This window comes from Eurosta solidaginis, chromosome 1, assembly GCF_040869045.1.
Source record: "Eurosta solidaginis isolate ZX-2024a chromosome 1, ASM4086904v1, whole genome shotgun sequence".
Lineage (NCBI taxonomy): Eukaryota > Metazoa > Arthropoda > Insecta > Diptera > Tephritidae > Eurosta > Eurosta solidaginis.
The window spans coordinates 209,126,359-209,151,025 of record NC_090319.1 but is presented as its reverse complement, the minus strand read 5'-3'; the positions used below and the strand labels follow the sequence as shown (position 1 = coordinate 209,151,025).

Below are 24,667 nucleotides of genomic sequence, written 5' to 3'. Positions count from 1 at the left end.
CGTTGAAGATCCCACCAACCGACATTTCATAATCGATGAGTTGCGCGTGTAGTCCAATACTGCTTATGCTGCACTTCTCATGCTTTATTGGTTGTATTGTGTTACCGATCGCTTGCGCGTGTACTGAGTCAGCGAAAGTGCTATTTGAGGCAATGATGAAGTCACATGCACGGCAACGTTAGTAAAGGGTGTGCCATTGGTGAGTATTGGGATTACAGGTGTGATAACTCCTCCGCCTTTAAAGATCTGCGTCTCGCAGATCAAGTGAAAACCCTGAGGGGTTATGGTATGTACCGAATGGCTGTTACTTTCTGCTGGTAGGCTAGCTTCAGGGTAATCAATTTTATATGTGGATATGCCCTTCGTGATCTTATTGGTGTTCATGCCACAGCTTCACTGTTCAGAGGTTTCTGGGAGGTCTGGTTTTCTAATGTACCATGTCCATAGGATAAAAGCGACCACGATTATTGCGCATATTGTTAGGGCTTCTGTAACGATAGCAAGATTTATCTTCTTATTAACGTATTCTAGATACTTAACGTTCTCCATGGCGATGTCGTGCACATATTCTAGGTTGACCTTCATTGTGTGATTCCTGACATTCGTAAGGACGGTTGGCAATGCCTGCGCTGTTGCTTAGTTGGATGATGTAGGTGCCATTAATAGTGTTTGAGGCATTGCTGCTACTGATCATGCCTTGGTAGTTTGAGAGGAATATTGTATTGTCGTGTACCAATTCTACAATTGATCCGTTTCGTCTGGTGAACTGGCAGCTAGCGTCTCCACCTTTTAGTAGTCGTGGTATGCAGCTGTCCTCTTCCAATTTCGACAAGGATTCTGACTTACATATTGTAGATGAACTGATTACCATGCAATTTCCCGTCACTGCGTATGTTTCCTCTTGGTTTACGAGCATCCTGTCAAACGGTAGATCAAGTTGCTTATGTTCGTAGATGCCAGCGCGAGTGATCAAGAAGATTATATTTGCTAGCTGTTACTTTTGGCATTGAGAGCACGTAGAGGAGAAGTGTCCCATTCGTGTATACTGATGGTTGACCGTATTCAATAGCCTCGATTACGTTCTGGTATGGAAGGGTCATTTATGACAGTACTTGGTTGACCTCATCTGTGTCCAGTAGATTCGTGTTGACAATACCTCGTTTTGCCAGTTGACATGCCCGCACGATTTCGTTTACCTCTTCGCGAATGAGCAGGATGTTGTGTAGTGCATTTTGATCAAATTCCGCCGCCTCATTTTTTTTCGCTATGTAGTTAGTGCGATTCACCTCGTCGATTTTCCTTAGGACTTCCTGGGTGGCGGCGAAGAGTTTTTCATTGATCTTATATTGGTGGTTATTGCTTTGAATGACTTCATTTTGGCTGTGGAGAATGTAGTTCCAGTCGGTTGCATCTGGTGTCCTGCTAACCATTTCCATGCTGAGCCTATCCAGTCTATAGAGCGGGTGACCCTTGCTTTACCTGTCCTACCCGTAAGTTCTTCAAGTCGTTCCAATGTTTGGTTGATGTAGAGATGCGCTAAAATCTGGTGGTCAGCGCTCTTCATTAAACGGTTTGCCAAACTTTCCATTTGAGTCATAATTGTAACATATTGCTGGAGATTAATAACGTGAACCAGCTTGAAGGATCCACCAATGATCCACCCATTCCCGTTTTGGATAGTTACGATTGGGGTTTTATAGTGAAATATATGGAGGGCGCTGATGGCTGATGCCAGCAGTGGGAATCTGCAAGGATGTTATTAGTGTTAGTGTGTTAGTAATTGTTAGGTTAATCACAAATATTTGTTTTACATGATTGTTTGTATTTTTTCTTTTTCCTCTAAGTTTAAAACTGAAGTTAATTTCAAAGGAATATATTTATTTCGGAATTTTAGTGTTATGATATTGTAAGAGAGGAACAATTTTATGTTTTTTATTTTTGATTATACTTTACATTTTACGATTGTTGATTGCTTTAGTTTCAGTTAGTATGTTAGTGTTAATTTAGTTAAAAAAGAAGGAAATTAAAAATTTTAGTTTGATGAAAATAACTAAATAAAAGGCGATAAATTTAAAAAAAATAATAAGTTGAAATGTAAATATTAAATAAAAAGCAAAAAGAAATTGTGTCCTTTCCTTCTTTTTCTGCGGATTAGGCGCAGGTTAATATTGTTAATATTCTTTTCTTAATTTTTTTTAATTGTTTTTGTTTTTTTTTTTTTTGTTTTAATTTTATCTCCTGCGGATTAGGCGCAAGGAGTATCAGTATGTGTTTTGCGGATTAGGCGCAAAAATATTTATCTTTTTTCATGCGGATTAGGCGCAAGCTTGCAAGCAAAATTATTCTTTGATTGCTTTCTTTTTTTATTAGCATTTTTTATAAAATTTTCTTTTTTCATCCTGCGGATTAGGCGCAAGGATTAAGTACCAATATATGTTATGCGGATTAGGCGCAAAACTATTTTTCTTTTTTTCTTGCGGATTAGGCGCAAGTTTGCAATACAAATTATTCATATTTTGTATTCTTCTTTGTCTTTCTTTTTTTTTCTTTTTTTATATCTTCTATTGCGGATTAAGCGCAAAGATTCAGTATAATGTGCGTTATGCGGATTAGGTGCAAGTTTGCAATAAAAATTATTCAGATCGCGGGTTCGAATCGAGCTCAAGGCCTAACAATAATTTGTTATCATTGTTATTGTTATGATAAATTTTTTCTTAGTTTTTAAATTAGAATAGAAGAAAGAAAAAATTTAGACATCTGCCAAAGATCGTTGTATAGACCCATTTCGGGAACTGCTAAATTCCTTCATCGGCAACGTTTAGGTGCCGCTGCTATAACCATTCAGCCATCACAGCGGTTTTTTGTAACAACAAAAATTGTTAAAAATTTTCATATTTTGTATTCTTTTTTCTTCTTTCTTTTTTTTCTCTTGCGGATTAGGCCTTCTGCTAGTAAGTCTCGGATTTTCTTTTCCACCTCCTCGCGCATATTAACGGGATAGGGGTAGTGTAAATGGGGTTTTCGGTTGTGGTTCTGATTTCTGCCTGGACATTGGTTTGGATTTCCATGACTCGGTCAACTGGGCCGAATAGAATTTCATATCGTTCTAGGATCTCGTAGAGATTATTTTTTGTAAGTTCGGTGATATCATTGCCGAAAGGAATGTTTAAGGTAATGCTGTTAACCTACTGCGCTTCCTTCCGCTTAAGGGGCAGCACAATATCTGGTTTTAAAATGAGAGTGTTGAGCTCCCTGTTAGAACTGCTTTAATTTTTGGCAGCGTGCCATCTCCTATTATCCCATCGAATGATTTAAGCCCTGGAAGAACAAAAAATGTGGTGGGAATGTCTTTGCCCACGAATTTAAAAAAATTGCCGCATATTTTCCTGTCTACATTTATAGTTCCTGCTGCGGAATCTACCTTAAATGGTTTTTCTACTGGCGTAGTATTTTGAGCTACGCGCTCGCTTATATAATTTTTGTTCGCCCCCGTATCCACTAGATCCTGCGTTGCGTACTCTAGATATGGTACGCCGGACACGATACTCCCATGGTAAAATTTACCTGATCCCCCGTGGTTTGTTCTTTGTTGGCTTCACCTTCTTCTTCATCAACCGGTACCAGATGAAAGAGTTTCTGCTGCTTGCTGGGGGTTCTGTGTGAATATCCCGAGGAGCTCGTACCCCTCTTGGCGCTGTCATATCTTGAAAATCGAGTGCCGCCTGTCTGACGGGTCTGAGCTGATGGTTCTGATTCTGAAGACATCTAATGCTCTTCGACGATGTGCCATTTGCCACTGCCTCTACTGTTTCCCCGTGTGCATAGCTTTTCGGCCTTTATAGTATTAATCATTAGAGACAGTTGTTTTTGCACCTGCGCATAAAAGTCGGACATCTTCTGATGCCCTTGTGACATTAACGTCAATTGCTGCTCCAACGTTTCTATGTCCCTTATATCAGCGTAATGCAGGCAAAGGATTTCCTTTACCCTGCCCCAGTCGGAATCTAGACTGTGACGTGTTTCACTTTTCTGCACAACACAACAACAAACACAGTATTCGATAATAAGTTTTCACCATACGTATTAGTCTTTGGCAAAGTAGCTAATTTACCAAAGGAACTGCAAACCGATGAAATATAGCCAATTTACAACGTAGAAAACTATTCGAAAGAATCCGTTACAGAACACAAATTAAAAAACCAAACCGGATATAACAAAAATTCTCAACCAATATCTGCCAAGGTTAGACTGGGTCGATTTATTATTTGGGCTCAGGAAAAAAATTCCACTACGCATACCCAAAAAAATAATTTACGAGGCTGCGAAATTTCATTTTTCTGACCTTTTTTCGACTTTGACTTTTAAGATTTTTTTCATGACCTACTAAAAAAATTTTAATTTGATTGTAAAATTTTGAAAAAAACTGTTTTCGCCAACGTGTTTAGCGGAAATTTTTGGGTCGGACAGGGTATACAACTTACAGTTCTCAGGAGGAGAACTGTTAAAAAATTAAAGTTGCGGTGAACTCACTGTTCACCGACCAAAAGAAATACACAATTTAGTTGGGTTGACAATAAACTTGATTTATTGTGCACTCGTTGCACTCACTAATTCGACTGATGCAAAACATATTCTTTTCTTACCAACTAACTTCTAAGTCTAACTTACTTATGCCTACGTTGAAGATCCCACCAACCGACATTTCATAATCGATGAGTTGCGCGTGTAGGCCAATACTGCTTATGCTGCACTTCTCACGCTTTATTGGTTGTATTGTGTTACCGATCGCTTGCGCGTGTACTGAGTCAGCGAAAGTGCTATTTGAGGCAATGATGAAGTCACATGCACGGCAACGTTAGTAAAGGGTGTGCCATTGGTGAGTATTGGGATTACAGGTGTGATAACTCCTCCCCCTTTAAAGATCTGCGTCTCGCAGATCAAGTGAAAACCCTGAGGGGTTATGGTATGTACCGAATGGCTGTTACTTTCTGCTGGTAGGCTAGCTTCTGGGTAATCAATTTTATATGTGGATATGCCCTTCGTGATCTTATTGGTGTTCATGCCACAGCTTCACTGTTCAGAGGTTTCTGGGAGGTCTGGTTTTCTAATGTACCATGTCCATAGGATAAAAGCGACCACGATTATTGCGCATATTGTTAGGGCTTCTGTAACGATAGAAAGATTTATCTTCTTTTTAACGTATTCTAGATACTTAACGTTCTCCATGGCGATGTCGTGCACATATTCTAGGTTGGCCTTCATTGTGTGATTCCTGACATTCGAAAGGACGGTTGGCAATGCCTGCGCTGTTGCTTAGTTGGATGATGTAGGTGCCATTAATAGTGTTTGAGGCATTGCTGCTACTGATCATGCCTTGGTAGTTTGAGAGGAATATTGTATTGTCGTTTACCAATTCTACAATTGATCCGTTTCGTCTGGTGAACTGGCAGCTAGCGTCTCCACCTTTTAGTAGTCGTGGTATGCAGCTGTCCTCTTCCAATTTCGACAAGTATTCTGACTTACATATTGTAGATGAACTGATTACCATGCAATTTCCCGTCACTCCGTATGTTTCCTCTTGGTTTACGAGCATCCTGTCAAACGGTAGATCAAGTTGCTTATGTTCGTAGATGCCAGCGCGAGTGATCAAGAAGATTATATTTGCTAGCTGTTACTTTTGGCATTGAGAGCACGTAGAGGAGAAGTGTCCCATTCGTGTATACTGATGGTTGACCGTATTCAATAGCCTCGATTACGTTCTGGTATGGAAGGGTCATTTATGACAGTACTTGGTTGACCTCATCTGTGTCCAGTAGATTCGTGTTGACAATACCCCGTTTTGCCAGTTGACATGCCCGCACGATTTCGTTTACCTCTTCGCGAATGAGCAGAATGTTGTGTAGTGCATTTTGATCAAATTCCGCCGCCTCATTTTTTTTCGCTATGTAGTTAGTGCGATTCACCTCGTCGATTTTCCTTAGGACTTCCTGGGTGGCGGCGAAGAGTTTTTCATTGATCTTATATTGGTGGTTATTGCTTTGAATGACTTCATTTTGGCTGTGGAGAATGTAGTTCCAGTCGGTTGCATCTGGTGTCCTGCTAACCATTTCCATGCTGAGCCTATCCAGTCTATAGAGCGGGTGACCCTTGCTTTACCTGTCCTACCCGTAAGTTCTTCAAGTCGTTCCAATGTTTGGTTGATGTAGAGATGCGCTAAAATCTGGTCGTCAGCGCTCTTCATTAAACGGTTTGCCAAACTTTCCATTTGAGTCATAATTGTAACATATTGCTGTAGATTAATAACGTGAACCAGCTTGAAGGATCCACCAATTATCCACCCATTCCCGTTTTGGATAGTTACGATTGGGGTTTTATAGTGAAATATATGGAGGGCGCTGATGGCTGATGCCAGCAGTGGGAATCTGCAAGGATGTTATTAGTGTTAGTGTGTTAGTAATTGTTAGGTTAATCACAAATATTTGTTTTACATGATTGTTTGTATTTTTTCTTTTTCCTCTAAGTTTAAAACTGAAGTTAATTTCAAAGGAATATATTTATTTCGGAATTTTAGTGTTATGATATTGTAAGAGAGGAACAATTTTATGTTTTTTATTTTTGATTATACTTTACATTTTACGATTGTTGATTGCTTTAGTTTCAGTTAGTATGTTAGTGTTAATTTAGTTAAAAAAGAAGGAAATTAAAAATTTTAGTTTGATGAAAATAACTAAATAAAAGGCGATAAATTAAAAAAAAATAATAAGTTGAAATGTAAATATTGAATAAAAAGCAAAAAAAAATTGTGTCCTTTCCTTCTTTTTCTGCGGATTAGGCGCAGGTTAATATTGTTAATATTCTTTTCTTAATTTTTTTTAATTGTTTTTGTTTTTTTTTTTGTTTTAATTTTATCTCCTGCGGATTAGGCGCAAGGAGTATCAGTATGTGTTTTGCGGATTAGGCGCAAAAATATTTATCTTTTTTCATGCGGATTAGGCGCAAGCTTGCAAGCAAAATTATTCTTTGATTGCTTTCTTTTTTTATTAGCATTTTTTTATTATTTTTGTTGTTTACGGCCTTTGAATTATAACTTTTTAAATATAAACGAGCTCTAGGCCAAATATTTGTATATTCTTAATAAAACACAATACGTGAATTTTTGATATACAATTATATTATTTAATTTGTCGATATTTCGACTTCAGTCTGAAGTCATCATCAGGAATTTTTGAATGCAATATGTCGACATTCAAAAATTCCTGATGATGACTTCAGACTGAAGTCGAAATATCGACAAATTAAATAATATAATTGTATATCAAAAATTCACGTATTGTGTTTTATTAAGAATATGCCAAATATTTGTATATTCTTAATAAAACACAATACGTGAATTTTTGATATACAATTATATTATTTAATTTGTCGATATTTCGACTTCAGTCTGAAGTCATCATCAGGAATTTTTGAATGTCGACATATTGCATTCAAAAATTCCTGATGATGACTTCAGACTGAAGTCGAAATATCGACAAATTAAATAATATAATTGTATATCAAAAATTCACGTATTGTGTTTTATTAAGAATATACAAATATTTGGCCTAGAGCTCGTTTATATTTAAAAAGTTAGCATTTTTTATAAAATTTTCTTTTTTCATCCTGCGGATTAGGCGCAAGGATTAAGTACCAATATATGTTATGCGGATTAGGCGCAAAACTATTTTTCTTTTTTTCTTGCGGATTAGGCGCAAGTTTGCAATACAAATTATTCATATTTTGTATTCTTCTTTGTCTTTCTTTTTTTTTCTTTTTTTTATATCTTCTATTGCGGATTAAGCGCAAAGATTCAGTATAATGTGCGTTATGCGGATTAGGTGCAAGTTTGCAATAAAAATTATTCAGATCGCGGGTTCGAATCGAGCTCAAGTCCTAACAATAATTTTGTATCATTGTTATTGTTATGATAAATTTTTTCTTAATTTTTAAATTAGAATAGAAGAAAGAAAAAATTTAGACAACTGCCAAAGATCGTTGTATGGACCCATTTCGGGAACTGCTAAATTCCTTCATCGGCAACGTTTAGGTGCCGCTGCTATAACCATTCAGCCATCACAGCGGTTTTTTGTAACAACAAAAATTGTTAAAAATTTTCATATTTTGTATTCTTTTTTCTTCTTTCTTTTTTTTCTCTTGCGGATTAGGCCTTCTGCTAGTAAGTCTCGGATTTGCTTTTCCACCTCCTCGCGCATATTAACGGGATAGGGGTAGTGTAAATGGGGTTTTCGGTTGTGGTTCTGATTTCTGCCTGGACATTGGTTTGGATTTCCATGACTCGCTCAACTGGGCCGAATAGAATTTCATATCGTTCTAGGATCTCGTAGAGATTATTTTTTGTAAGTTCGGTGATATCATTGCCGAAAGGAATGTTTAAGGCAATGCTGTTAACCTACTGCGCTTCCTTCCGCTTAAGGGGCAGCACAATATCTGGTTTTAAAATGAGAGTGTTGAGCTCCCTGTTAGAACTGCTTTAATTTCTGGCAGCGTGCCATCTCCTATTATTCCATCGAATGATTTAAGCCCTGGAAGAACAAAAAATGTGGTGGGAATGTCTTTGCCCACGAATTTAAAAAAATTGCCGCATATTTTCCCGTCTACATTTATAGTTCCTGCTGCGGAATCTACCTTAAATGGTTTTTCTACTGGCGTAGTATTTTGAGCTACGCGCTCGCTTATATAATTTTTGTTCGCCCCCGTATCCACTAGATCCTGCGTTGCGTACTCTAGATATGGTACGCCGGACACGATACTCCCATGGTAAAATTTACCTGATCCCCCGTGGTTTGTTCTTTGTTGGCTTCACCTTCTTCTTCATCAACCGGTACCAGATGAAAGAGTTTCTGCTGCTTGCTGGGGGTTCTGTGTGAATATCCCGAGGAGCTCGTACCCCTCTTGGCGCTGTCATATCTTGAAAATCGAGTGCCGCCTGTCTGGCGGGTCTGAGCTGATGGTTCTGATTCTGAAGACATCTAATGCTCTTCGACGATGTGCCATTTGCCACTGCCTCTACTGTTTCCCCGTGTGCATAGCTTTTCGGCCTTTATAGTATTAATCATTAGAGACAGTTGTTTTTGCACCTGCGCATAAAAGTCGGACATCTTCTGATGCCCTTGTGACATTAACGTCAATTGCTGCTCCAACGTTTCTATGTCCCTTATATCAGCGTAATGCGTTCGTGATCTTATTGGTGTTCATGCCACAGCTTCACTGTTCAGAGGTTTCTGGGAGGTCTGGTTTTCTAATGTACCATGTCCATAGGATAAAAGCGACCACGATTATTGCGCATATTGTTAGGGCTTCTGTAACGATAGAAAGATTTATCTTCTTATTAACGTATTCTAGATACTTAACGTTCTCCATGGCGATGTCGTGCACATATTCTAGGTTGACCTTCATTGTGTGATTCCTGACATTCGAAAGGACGGTTGGCAATGCCTGCGCTGGTGCTTAGTTGGATGATGTAGGTGCCATTAATAGTGTTTGAGGCATTGCTGCTACTGATCATGCCTTGGTAGTTTGAGAGGAATATTGTATTGTCGTTTACCAATTCTACAATTGATCCGTTTCGTCTGGTGAACTGGCAGCTAGCGTCTCCACCTTTTAGTAGTCGTGGTATGCAGCTGTCCTCTTCCAATTTCGACAAGGATTCTGACTTACATATTGTAGATGAACTGATTACCATGCAATTTCCCGTCACTCCGTATGTTTCCTCTTGGTTTACGAGCATCCTGTCAAACGGTAGATCAAGTTGCTTATGTTCGTAGATGCCAGCGCGAGTGATCAAGAAGATTATATTTGCTAGCTGTTACTTTTGGCATTGAGAGCACGTAGAGGAGAAGTGTCCCATTCGTGTATACTGATGGTTGAACGTATTCAATAGCCTCGATTACGTTCTGGTATGGAAGGGTCATTTATGACAGTACTTGGTTGACCTCATCTGTGTCCAGTAGATTCGTGTTGACAATACCCCGTTTTGCCAGTTGACATGCCCGCACGATTTCGTTTACCTCTTCGCGAATGAGCAGGATGTTGTGTAGTGCATTTTGATCAAATTCCGCCGCCTCATTTTTTTTCGCTATGTGGTTAGTGCGATTCACCTCGTCGATTTTCCTTAGGACTTCCTGGGTGGCGGCGAAGAGTTTTTCATTGATCTTATATTGGTGGTTATTGCTTTGAATGACTTCATTTTGGCTGTGGAGAATGTAGTTCCAGTCGGTTGCATCTGGTGTCCTGCTAACCATTTCCATGCTGAGCCTATCCAGTCTATAGAGCGGGTGACTCTTGCTTTACCTGTCCTACCCGTAAGTTCTTCAAGTCGTTCCAATGTTTGGTTGATGTAGAGATGCGCTAAAATCTGGTCGTCAGCGCTCTTCATTAAACGGTTTGCCAAACTTTCCATTTGAGTCATAATTGTAACATATTGCTGTAGATTAATAACGTGAACCAGCTTGAAGGATACACCAATGATCCACCCATTCCCGTTTTGGATAGTTACGATTGGGGTTTTATAGTGAAATATATGGAGGGCGCTGATGGCTGATGCCAGCAGTGGGAATCTGCAAGGATGTTATTAGTGTTAGTGTGTTAGTAATTGTTAGGTTAATCACAAATATTTGTTTTACATGATTGTTTGTATTTTTCTTTTTCCTCTAAGTTTAAAACTGAAGTTAATTTCAAAGGAATATATTTATTTCGGAATTTTAGTGTTATGATATTGTAAGAGAGGAACAATTTTATGTTTTTTATTTTTGATTATACTTTACATTTTACGATTGTTGATTGCTTTAGTTTCAGTTAGTATGTTAGTGTTAATTTAGTTAAAAAAGAAGGAAATTAAAAATTTTAGTTTGATGAAAATAACTAAATAAAAGGCGATAAATTAAAAAAAAAAATAATAAGTTGAAATGTAAATATTAAATAAAAAGAAAAAAAAATTGTGTCCTTTCCTTCTTTTTCTGCGGATTAGGCGCAGGTTAATATTGCTAATATTCTTTTCTTAATTTTTTTTAATTGTTTTTGTTTTTTTTTTGTTTTAATTTTATCTCCTGCGGATTAGGCGCAAGGAGTATCAGTATGTGTTTTGCGGATTAGGCGCAAAAATATTTATCTAGTACCAATATATGTTATGCGGATTAGGCGCAAAACTATTTTTCTTTTTTTCTTGCGGATTAGCCGCAAGTTTGCAATACAAATTATTCATATTTTGTATTCTTCTTTGTCTTTCTTTTTTTTTCTTTTTTTATATCGTCTATTGCGGATTAAGCGCAAAGATTCAGTATAATGTGCGTTATGCGGATTAGGCGCAAGTTTGCAATAAAAATTATTCAGATCGCGGGTTCGAATCGAGCTCAAGGTCTAACAATAATTTTTTATCATTATTATTGTTATGATAAATTTTTTCTTAATTGAAAAATTTTTTAAATTAGAATAGAAGAAAGAAAAAATTTAGACAACTGCCAAAGATCGTTGTATAGACCCATTTCGGTAACTGCTAAATTCCTTCATCGGCAACGTTTAGGTGCCGCTGCTAGAACCATTCAGCCATCACAGCGGTTTTTTGTAACAACAAAAATTGTTAAAAATTTTCATATTTTGTATTCTTTTTTCTTCTTTCTTTTTTTTCTCTTGCGGATTAGGCCTTCTGCTAGTAAGTCTCGGATTTTCTTTTCCACCTCCTCGCGCATATTAACGGGATAGGGGTAGTGTAAATGGGGTTTTCGGTTGTGGTTCTGATTTCTGCCTGGACATTGGTTTGGATTTCCATGACTCGGTCAACTGGGCCGAATAGAATTTCATATCGTTCTAGGATCTCGTAGAGATTATTTTTTGTAAGTTCGGTGATATCATTGCCGAAAGTAATGTTTAAGATAATGCTGTTAACGTACTGCGCTTCCTTCCGCTTAAGGGGCAGCACAATATCTGGTTTTAAAATGAGTGTTGAGCTCCCTGTTAGAACTGCTTTAATTTCTGGCAGCGTGCCATCTCCTATTATCCCATCGAATGATTTAAGCCCTGGAAGAACAAAAAATTTGGTGGGAATGTCTTTGCCCACGAATTTAAAAAAATTGCCGCATATTTTCCTGTCTACATTTATAGTTCCTGCTGCGGAAGCTACCTTAAATGGTTTTTCTACTGGCGTAGTATTTTGAGCTACGCGCTCGCTTATATAATTTTTGTTCGCCCCCGTATCCACTAGATCCTGCGCTGCGTACTCTAGATATGGTACGCCGGACACGATACTCCCATGGTAAAATTTACCTGATCCCCCGTGGTTTGTTCTTTGTTGGCTTCACCTTCTTCTTCATCAACCGGTACCAGATGAACGAGTTTCTGCTGCTTGCTGGGGGTTCTGTGTAAATATCCCGAGGAGCTCGTACCCCTCTTGGCGCTGTCATATCTTGAAAATCGAGTGCCGCCTGTCTGGCGGGTCTGAGCTGATGGTTCTGATTCTGAAGACATCTAATGCTCTTCGACGATGTGCCATTTGCCACTGCCTCTACTGTGCATAGCTTTTCGGCCTTTATAGTATTAATCATTAGAGACAGTTGTTTTTGCACCTGCGCATAAAAGTCGGACATCTTCTGATGCCCTTGTGACATTAACGTTAATTGCTGCTCCAACGTTTCTATGTCCCTTATATCAGCGTAATGCAGGCAAAGGATTTCCTTTACCCTGCCCCAGTCGGAATCTAGTATATTGTGCGCAAGTAATGCAGAGTCTGCTGCGCCCCTAATCTTCCCCCTAATGTGCCTCAAGATGGCTGCGTAAATCGGCTTATGCCGCACTATTTCGTAATCCTTTATTACCTGTTCTACACTATGAACCCAGGAGCCGTAGTGCTCCCGTGATCCACGAATACCTGCAACTCTTTTACGCAGTCTGGCAGCTTAGCCACCTCCGCTAGCTCGACCTCCGTCCGAGGACTTACTAGCGGCTCTACAGCCGGTTCTGGCCTGCTATCCAAGGAATGCCTGCGCACTTCCTCTACTTGGGCTTCTAGCCTCTCCAGATTACTACTGAGCCCTGACAAAGACTCATCGTTATTTTTCGACTCAACACTTTTGAGCCTTTGGTCCATTTTCTTCAGTTGGGAGAGAATGACATTGATAGCTCCATTCGTCTCCGTTAGTGAATTCCTGATTTCTTCGGAGTCCATGATTTATTACTGCAAAAATAAAGAAGAAAGGGGAAATATACTGTGATTAGATTATGCTCCCAAAAGCCAGTTTCTCATCGGATTAAAACTAGAGGAGCTTTTTGCCCCTTTTTTCCAAAATAGTTCACTTAATTACTGGGCGTTTAATTTCTTTGCCCTTTTTTATCCATTAAACACTTAAACGCTTTTTGTCAATTTTTTTTTTAATCGTTCACTTGGTTTTTTGGGCGTGTAATTTCTTTGTCTATCTTTTTCCTCCCTAAACACTTAAACGCTTTTTGTCCACTTTGCACCCGCTGTCTCGGGCGCCACTTACAGTTCTCAGGAGGAGAACTGTTAAAAAATTAAAGTTGTGGTGAACTCACCTTTCACCGACCAAAGGAAATACACAGTTGGGTTGACAATAAACTTGATTTATTGTGCACTCGTTGCACTCACTAATTCGACTGATGCAAAACATATTCTTTTCTTACCAATTAACTTCTAAGTCTAACTTACTTATGCCTACGTTGCAGATCCCACCACCAACCGACATTTCATAAACGATGAGTTGCGCGTGTAGGCCAATACTGCTTATGCTGCACTTCTCACGCCTTATTGGTTTATTGTGTTACCAATCGCTTGCGGTGTACTGAGTCAGCGAAAGTGCTATTTGGAGCAATGAAGAAGGCACATGCGCGGCAACGCGAGTAAAGGGTGCGTCATTGGTTAGTATTGGGATTACAGGTGTGATAACTTACATATGAAAATTTTTTTAGTAGGTCATGAAAAAAAACCTTAAAAATCAAAGTCGAAAAAAGTCAAAAAAATGAAATTTCGCAGGCGCGAAAAATATTTTTTTGGGTTTGCGTAGTGGAACTTTTCCTGAGCCCAAATCCTATCGAAAAATCGATGGCGCGATATCGGTTAACTTTCGTCCATACAAATCGACCCACCCTAGTCAAGGTGCTTGACAAGGTCTTGCTTGAAAAGGAACCCCTCGACAAGCATGGTAATATCTATCATGGTCCTTATACCGTAATAGGTATTGACGTGTTAACGTCATGATAATCGATGATAATACGAAAAAGAAAAAAAAAATAGTCCGTAAAAATAGAATACGAGAAATGAATTAAATCAAATTATTTAAATTTAAAGCTAATTTTTACCGTTAAATTAGAAATAAAATTCTTTCTTCCCAATTTGAAAAAAAAAGAAAATGAAATCAAATATATTTAAGTCACTATTAAAACTTAAGAACTTAATTGGTACATTAGACTTAAAACCCAAAAAAAAAATTTTTAATTATAATAAACAAATTTAACTCCTACTTTAGAATTTAATTCTTAAATTAGATTTAAACATAGATGTAGATTTAAACTTGTAAAAGTGTTAAATTTTTTTTAAGATAAATTACATCACTTTTGGGACAGAAGAATTTGGCCAACTCTTCTTTTCCAAAGGGGTATGATGTAAGGTAACCCTTATGTTAAGTACGGCTTGACCATAAATGTCAAGCAATGCTTACTAAACACACCGGTAAATTTACAATGAGGGATACCTTCAGAAATGTCAAAATGAATGACGCCAGATTTTTACACGCATTCAAACTGACCGATCGTGCCTGCACTTGTGGTAGCGAAATTAAAATATATATGGGGTATTCCATCCCATTTCGACCAATTTTGAACCCGACCCCTTTAGAATTGGCTTAATGTTTTTCTTATTTTTCTAGCTTACGAAAGACGTTTTTCAAATTTTTTCATCCAACTCAAAAAAAGTTACGAATTTTTCGAATTTCGCCCTTTTTTTTTCTCATAAAAAACTTCAATCAATTCTGCAATCATCCCCACAAATCCCGGAGTGGGCCGAGAATTTTTTTTTTTGATTTAATTGAAAAAAGAACTAAAATTTTTTTTGTATTTTTTCCGAAAAGTACATTTAAAAGCATATTTAACAAAAAAAAAAAAATGATCCCACACGGTCAATTTTTGAAAAAGTTATAGCATTTTGAAAAAACACCATTTTTTTTTCAAAATATTTAAAACTTATTTTGAGTTTTTGAAAAAGTTATAGCATTTTGAAAAAACACCGTTTTTTTTTTTAAATATTTAAAACTTATTTTGAGTTGGAAAACGGTGTTTTTTTCAAAATGCTATAACTTTTTCAAAAATTGACCGTTTGGGATCATTTTTTTTTAAATATGATTTAAATGTACTTTTCGGAAAAAATACAAAAAAAATTTTAAAGTTTTTTTTTTTCAATTAAATAAAAAAAAATCTCGGCCCACTCCGGGATTAGTGGGGATGATTGCAGAATTGATTGAAGTTTTTTATGAGAAAAAAGGGCGAAATTCGAAAAATCTCGAAAAAGTGAAAAATTACAAAAAAAAACTTTAAAAATTTTTTGAATTTTTCCCGAAAGGTACATTTAAATCGAATTAAAAAAAAAAGATTCCAAACGCCAATTTTTGAAAAGTTGATAGCATTTTGAAAACAAAAACGGTGTTTTTTTTTTAAATTCATAACTTTTTTTGAGTTGGATGAAAAAATTTGAAAAACTTCTGAAAAAAGTCTTTCGTAAGCTAGAAAAGGAAGAAACACTTTCAGCCAATTCTAAAGGGGTCGGGTTCAAAATTGGTCTAAATGGGATGGAATACCCCATATATATACATGGTACCGGTTACTTAGTTTGTGAAAATCACAAATAACTTTTTAATAAATAACTTTAAAACGTACTTCGATCGATTAACTAGTGGCGAACATTTTTTTTAACCCTTTACGGCGCCAGGTTTTAAATTTTATTAAATTTATATTTACTAGCTAGTAAATATGCTGTTATTAATAAAATCAACAATAATAATACTTTTTTTTTTTAATTTTTTATTAATTTTTCACAAAAAACTGTTTGTTGCAGAAATGCAACATGGCATCACAAGTGCTACATGAATAAAATCCAACTCAAGATGTGTGGAAATTTTTAAAACATTTATTTTGTTTATTATAGCACAAACCTACTCCGCATTTTTCACAGCTTGTTTGTGTAAAACCTTTACAGCCAGGAAATTTGCACCTCATTCGCTTATCCATCAAAACCTGCCAGTGTCCGTATTGGTCCAACTTCACATCTTTCGGGGGAACGTGTTGAGCCGGGCCTTTCTTCCTTTTATTTTCGATGAGACATTCAACATCACTTTTACGTTTCAAACGGTTAACTGTCTGATATTTGCATAGTGTCTCTGCTATAGCTACTCTGAATTCCGCAGAGTTTAGGACTTTACTGGTACTAGGTTTTTCAGCAATAATTCTCCGGTATAAAAACCAAGACATTGCAACGTCCAGGAAGTGGTAAAAGACTCATATATACCAATGCTTACTACGTAGTTTAATTTTGTAGTGACCCATAACAGAGGCTAAAAGGTCAACACCCCCATAGGCGGATTATATCCTGCTACGACAAAAGGACGTTCAATAGACACATATTGATTTGCTGACTTATCCCACCTTCGTACTACAGATGTTGAGTGCTTTCCAGCAAAATTTGATGCCAGAGTAACGATTTTATTATCTCTCCAAGCTACAACAGCTACGCCAACTACATTGCAGTTTCCCATGTATTCTATTGACGTTCCGCGGGGTTCTTTTTTTAAAACTTTATCATCAGGTAGCTTGCAGTTGGGAATACGGGTTTTCTTATTGTTCCTAGAGCCAAAACTCCTCGCTTCGACAATTATTCAATAAGCGGAATAGAGGTGTAATAATTATCGAAAAATAACTAATAGTTCTCATTGATGGGCACATCACGGACAAGGCGGACAACTACATTGGATGATGCTACTAAATCAGGTCGCCGGATGCGCATATGTTTTCCTTTCCACAATACATTTCGAACTTATATCCATACCCAGATACACCACATATAACAAACAGTTTAAATCCCCATTTATGGGGCTTATCGGGTAAATACTGTTTCAAAGCATTGCGCGCTTTTGTTGAACAAATTTGTTCATTTACAGACAAATGCTCTTCAAATGGAACCTTTTTGAAGTTATTATTGAGTGCATATATCAATGGCCGGATTTTGTACAATAGATCAGAACCCATTTGTTCATATGGAACCATTTTACTATTGTCGTTGAAGTGTAATAACTGTCGAAGCAATTCAAATCGTTTTGAATTCATTGTCTCTCTTATCGGCTCGAAGCTAATATTTTCAGACCAATACATTTTTACATTTGGCATACTTACAATCAACATATAATATGCAATGCCAATAAATTGACGTATTTCTTGAGCAGTTACATTTAGCGGTTTCCTAGAATCTCTCTGCCCGGAGTACAAATTAGTCTGATTCTTGATTAGATTGATAAAATCCTCAGTAAAAGGAGAGGAAAAAACCTCAAATGGAGTATCCAAGCAAAGTATCTGCGGCGGTAGCTTATCGGATCCGCGAAAACATAGTTGGTCGGCATTCAACTTCAGGTGTTTGGATTTCTATGTAATATTGCTCCTGGGTATTCGATTAGAGGTCCACTGAGGTGCTTCGGGTATATCGGTTAGCACAGCGGAGGCCGAATTTAAATGTGTTGCATAAGAAATGGTTTCAGCGGATTTTGCTAGAGTGGTAGTATCCGGAACATCATTTTCCAAATCAAGTGGTAAGTTTAGTTCTTCCTCAGAAGTGTCATGATAGTTAGGCTCGATATTATACGTCGGATCAGTAATATTGTCATCATCGGAAAAATCAAGGCCATCCTCACTGTCTGCCCATTCATCTAATATCTTTTCCAGTTCCTTGGTAGTCAAATTATGCTGACCACGTTTCATTTTGATCCTCAACGAGAACCTTTGAATTTGAATATAGCAATAAAAATGTCAACCACAAAGCGCGGTGTTGCATATATGCAACAAAGAAAAATAAGTAGAGAAATATATAAAAAACACGACTTTGCTAAGAAAATGTTACTGATTGTTAAAATATATTCTCTTACCTTTTTCTGGAACTACTTTTAACTGCAAAATATTATTTTTTTCACAAATAAATCACCTATCGTAAATGTATTATAGGAGCTCGAAACTGATCTATACACGCTCTTCACTTAAATGCAAAAAAAATGAAAACAATTCCATGTGGTCAACCATTCTGTCATTTTATCGTTAGAATGCTTTGTTGCTAAACTACAACACAGAGCAAATGTGATCTACCGTCGTGTCATATATTTTGATTTGGATTTAAATGGTATGTTGCAGAAATGCAACAAGGCGCCGTAAAGGGTTAAAGTGGAAAAACAGAAAGCACGTGAGTACGAACTAGTGCGAATATTGATTGCACTTTTTCGGCATAAAAACCGCATTCTAGCCAATACATGGCAAACATGGTAAGACCAATAAGGAGCATCCTACAGGTGCAGCATTCGCTGAATGGACGGTAGACGTCCCAATCGGTTTGGGAGAAATTGAAAGTAAACTTGAGTTGCATAGGATCCATCAAGCAAGAAAAGCGGGGCTGCACAATTTCTAAGATCATGTGCAAATCAACGATATTAGACACACAAAGTGACTCATATCCCTGAAGAGAGAAGACTTAAGGCACACGTTGGGCATACTAACTGGACTCCACCTTCTGGGGACGTCAAATTCGTATAAGAAACGGTTGAGCGCCTTTTGTGTTCTTGTCCTGCGCTCGCCAGGTCAAGGCTATTAGGGGCGGCAAAGTTATCAAATCTCGAGGCAGCGATTAAGCTAGATCCTAGAAAACTTCTAGTATTTGCCAAGAGGACGGAGTTATTCTATAACGTAAGTTCTGGCACCTGATTGGGGCTCTTTCAGTTACACTTCTGGTAACACTATGGACACATTCAGTCTATGTGTGGTCTTTATTGACCGGCTGAATCGACCTACCCTAATAACAAAATGCAATTGCTCCGGTTTGAATTAAATGTTCATATACTCCATTAAACCAGAAATATGTCTTCAAAATGCGAAGATATTTTCCACATTGACTTCAAAAAGTGCAAAAAGTTTATATTGCCTGTTCCGATAATTATATACATTCACATCCCTCGACAAGATATTGTGATAGGCAAATTGCCCCTCTTTGCGACAATTTAAGTTTTCGCAGAAGCATGTTCAATCGTGTTTGAGATATTTCAACATGGTTGCAAGCTCTCTCGGTTCAGATGGTCCATATAGTGAGAACGATTACTCTTGGTTGGAGGGAAATAGCTTTCATTTGGACTTGAACATTTTGGCTTGGTCATTTGGAGTTTGAGCAGACGGAAATTGTTTGAGGGTTGTCCTCGACTTCATTTACATGGCACCCTTTTTTGCACAAGAGTAGCAGTTTTCAAAACTATGGATTTGTAGATCCATCCGTATCATTTGCACTCCGAAATCTAGGTTTTTGCATAACCTTTTGGAGCAATTATTGAGTTAATTGTTATTGTAACATTTACAAATTTTAATTGGTGCCTAGACGACTTTCACAAATTTTCATACAGGGACTTGCTTCTTAAGCGAAAAACCCCAAAAAAAATATTTCACTTACACAAAAAAAAAGTTAAAATGGATAGAATCCATTTCCTCCCTAACTATCAAGACAATCAAAATAAAATGTATGCGCAACTACTAGAAGTTGCACCTAAACAAATATGTGCTTTTTTTTTCAAAAAGCCATATTACCGTTTGCTGCAAATGGAAAGGGAATATAATTTTTGTTTTAGTGTGTCTATTTTTCGTAAATTATTGAAAATAATCAACTTTTGATTGTCATTTGTTACATTGACAATAAAATCTGACCCATCTGGGAAAACGTACTAGATTTCTGACTCCATTAGGCATTCAATTAAGCGATAATGGGGTAATTAAGAATTTATATTTTGTATGGATGCTTGAGTTCAATAAGGGCTTGAATGTACAAAACTTGACTAATTATTTCTTCTTAAATATTTCATTAAACGAAATTATGATTCCATTAAGTTTCTGTGTGGAGTATTTAAGTTTTTCTTTTCACATAGGGCCACTTGCTCTATTAAGCGAACATCTGCCAGCAGCCCCAAAAAAATATTACTCTTTTAGACAAAATAGTAAAGTATTAAGGCAATTAAAATAATATTCATGCGCAACTGCTCATAGACGTTTCACCTAATCAAAAATGTGCCTATTTCGGAAGGAGCCATATTAACTTTGCTGGCCGCCGGGGTGTGGTGGTAGAGTGCAACGCCTATCACACCGAAGATCCTGGGTTTACGCCCCGGGCAGAGAAACATCGAAAATTTAGAAAAAAAGTGCTTTCAGTTAGAAAAAAGTTTGTTTAAGCGGGGTCGACCCTTGGCAGTGATTTGGCAAGTACTCCGAGTGTATTTCTGCCATGAAAAGCTTCTCAGTGAAAACTCATCTGCCTTGCAGACGCCGTTCGAAGTCGGCATAAAACATGTAGACCCCGTGCCGCCAATTTGTAGGAAAAATTAATACAAAGCATGATGCAAATTGGAAGAGAAGCTCACCCTCAAATCTCTTCGGAGGTTATGACGCCTTAGAGTACGCTTACACAGCCACCGATTTTGATCGCCCGATGCCGGTCGTAATCGTCCGATAAAATTAAACACAAAAATTTAGATCAGCGTGTGTACATTTCAACCGATCACCGAGCTTTTGTCGGCCGTTGTCGTTTTTCACTGCCGATAAATTCGCGCGTGTTCAATTTTATCGTCCGATAGATTGTGTGCATTTACTGTGAAAAATTAATTATTTGTGCGATGGACTGAAAAATTGATTAGTTGTGTGCAAAACAGGCGCCCTTTGTAGGATAAGCACATAAAAGCATAAACGCAAGCATATTTTTGCGAAAAAGTAAAATGTAAGAAAAAAAGCTGCCGGCCGATAATCGGATGCAATTTTAACACCAGCCCGGCCGATTTGATCACCTGATTGCAATTTTTCGGTTTATCGATGGTTGTGTAAGCGTACCCATACGCTTTACATTTAATTATTTATGTATATTATCTTTTGCTGCAAGTGCAGCGAAAATAAAGTTTTGATTTTTTTCTATTTTTCATTGAAAATAATTTCTTTATGATTTTCATTTGTTACATTGACAATTAAATTGGACCCATCTAGCAAAACGTACTAGATTTTTGTCTCCATTAGGCATTCAAGCAAGCAATAATGTGATAATTATGAATTTATTTCTTGTATTGAAGATTGGTTCAATAAAGGTTTTAATGGAAAAAATTGGCTAATTATTTCATTAATCCTCTGTATGAAATTGGTATTTGGCAGCTATGTTTATACCTTTTCGCGCAGGCCCCAACAAAGCAAACGCTTAAGCCCAGAATATATTTGAAAAACATTTCGTGGAGAAAAAATTTCCAAAATAAATTGTGTATGAGGGGGCAGGAAACATTAAAAACAAAAGATGCAATCCCATTACTTATATCCAAATATCTCTTTGTCTAGAATTGTGCCTTTAGTTTATTTTTATATATTTATTTAACTCATTGTAACGACATAAAGTAATCGACATAGATATAGGCTTCTATATATCAAAGTGATATGGGCGAAAAAAAAAGAAATTCATTTAGCCATGTCCGTCCGTCTGTCCGTAAACACGATAACTTGAGTAAATTTTGAGGTATCTTAATGAAATATGGTATGTAAGTTTCTTGGCACTCTTCTCAGATCGCTATTTAAAATGAACGAAATCGGACTATACATAACCACGCCCACTTTTTCGATATCGTAAATTTCGAGAAACCTAAAAATTGCGATAATTCATTACCAAAGATGGAAAAGCGATGAAACTTGGTAGGTGGGTTGACCTTACGACACAGTATAGAAAATTAGTAAAATTTTGGATTTTTTTCACTTTGAAAAGAAGTTAATTTAAAAGTTTTGCAAGCTGTAATTTGGCAGCTGAGTATGTAATGTTACACCCGAACTTAGCATTCCTTACTTGTTTCATGTTAATTACGTTTATAAGTTGATTATATAGTTTTAGTATATTTTAATACCTGTGTATCTAGTCTGTAAGATTCTTTTTGATCATAGCCTGAATAAACTAAACTAAACTAAAGGGAGAGGACGTCTCCCGTCATGTCTTACATTTTTATAAAGACTATCATAGTGTTATTGTTAGTAAATTTTAATAAAAAAAATCACTGGTTTACATTTCTAGGCTGGAAAAGTTAAATATCGGCCACGGCACGAGTCGCAAAACGAGGGACGCAGCGGGATCGGTTCAAATCTTAAAAGCGTTATTATTCTTGCTATCTTAATGTTGTTGATGATGTTTGCCGTGCATTGTACGTGGGTTACAAGTAACGCTTATTCTAGTCCGTCAATTGTTCTTGCCTTTCACAACAACCAAGATGGGTAAGTTTAATGAAGTTTCAATCTGTAGTTGATTTTGTTTAACTATGTACTCCTCCAAAATATGGTTCTTTACTTTCGAATTTTTAAGTTATTTGAAAAAAAAAAATTAAAATATAGTTACAGTTGCGATCACTGAATTAGAAGTGCACACTCGCGAAATGTAGTTCCCACAATATCGGTAATAATGTGATATTGATATCGATTTTTTTTAAATTATTAGGTTTTGTGCATGTTTTACTATGTGCAAAATAGAAACTCTCAACAGCAACGATTTAACTTTTAAAGTAGCAAACTCTTTAGTGAATGGCATTTCATGTGAGCGCAGAACAAATAGTGTCACAAAAATTAAGTTTAAATACAAATAATGAATTTTTTGTAATAATAAGTAAGTTTAAACTATTTATTTATTATATTGTTACGAATATTAGCAAAACTAAGGAGTGCTGCTATCTCTAAGCCGATGCTAAGCAGTGACGTGAATTCACATCAATAATTCAATCATTATGTATCTACATAAACGAATCAATAATTGCGTCTACACATATGTGCCATGTACGTATACGAGCAGCGGAGAATCAATGCACAAATACATGCATATATCTGAGATACTCCTATAAGTATGCAATGAGAAAAACTATAAAATTGTGCAATTGTAGTTACAGCTGAGAAGTTTGAGAGCTACTGGACTAGTAGATTCTGGAAGCGCCTAGAAAATGTATAAAATTGTGCAATTGTAGTTATAGCTGAGAAGTTTGAGAGCTCATGGACAATGCTACTAGATTCTAGAAGATGCGAAAGAGGAAATCAGAGAGTATAAAAGGCCGCAGATGTAGAGGCGCTGGAATTCAGTTTGATTTGAGTTGTCAAGCAGTTACGACTAAGACGATATCTAGCGAGCAAAAGCAGTATTATTTTGAAAGTCAGTTTCATTTAAGCTATCAGTTTGGTTATTAAGCTATTCGTTGCACAGTTTGAGTGTTATTGTTAAGTATTTTAATAAAGGCCATTTTTCCATTATTCAATATTGGAGTTATTTATTCAACAGATTAGCGATACGAACCTAGCAAAAGGGCAAATAAGAGGATTTGCAGCAAATTCGTTACAATTGGTGTCAGAAGTGGGATTGTTGAATAAATTCCGGAGGACAACAAGGACATGGCAAAGTTCAGTGAATTGAAGATCCAGCAACTGAAGAAGGAGTTGGAGAGCCGTGGATTGAATACAAGAGGCGTTAAACTCGAACTTCAGGCACGGCTACGAGAGGCAATGGAAGCAGAAGGAATTGATGTGGACGAGTATGTCTTTTATCCTGATGGGGACGAGACAACAACAAAAATTTAAGAGAAAAACGAAACATCGCAGACAGTTACAAGCACAGACTTGAACATGATATTGGCTGCAATAGCTGCTCAAACATCGACAGTAACATCAATGTCGTCGCAAATATCATCCCAACTAGAATCACAGGAGGTACGCATTTCAGAAATGGCGTCGCAAGTAACATCACAATTGGAAGAACAGAAAACGTATATGTCATCTCAACTAGAAGAACAGAAAACGTATATGTCATCGCAGATGGAATCCCAAGAGACACGAATAACATCGAAGATTGAAGCACAAGAAACAGGTATGTCAGAAATGTCGACACAGATTACATCCAAGATGGAAGCACAAGCAACGCAGGAGAACCGTATAACAGCGAAGATTGAAGCACAAGATGCACGGATATCCGAAATGTCGGCGCAAATTTCAGCACAGATATCATCGCAGATCTCTGCTCAACTGGAAGAGCACGAAGGACGTATTTCCTCGAAGTTGGAAGCGCAAGATACAAACATTTTACAGTATGAAGAAAAAATCGAGGCCGAGGTGGATGCTTTGAGAGGACGTATCGAGCAGTTGCAACTAAATCGCCCAGCAGCTTCAACTAGTTATCGAAATGTAAAAACACCATCCTTTCACGGTTCTGTTCCTTTCCAGGTCTTTAAGCTACAATTTGAGAAGACCGCAACAGTGAACAACTGGAATGCTGAAGATAAAGTTGCTGCATTGTTCTGGACCAGCTGCGGAAATCTTACAGACCATCCCAGAGTACGAGCGGAAC

General features: G+C 37.2%; 1 protein-coding gene across 1 annotated transcript in view; it reads left to right on the top strand.

Annotated features, from left to right (window-relative positions):
- The window catches only part of Stt3B (catalytic subunit 3B of the oligosaccharyltransferase complex), a 276,121-nt gene that overhangs the window by 87,742 nt on the left and 163,712 nt on the right, over window positions 1-24,667 (top strand). The window contains exon 2 of the mRNA XM_067760123.1: window positions 22,367-22,563. Coding sequence (XP_067616224.1) covers window positions 22,367-22,563 — 197 coding nt within the window. The remainder of the gene's footprint in view (window positions 1-22,366; window positions 22,564-24,667) is intronic.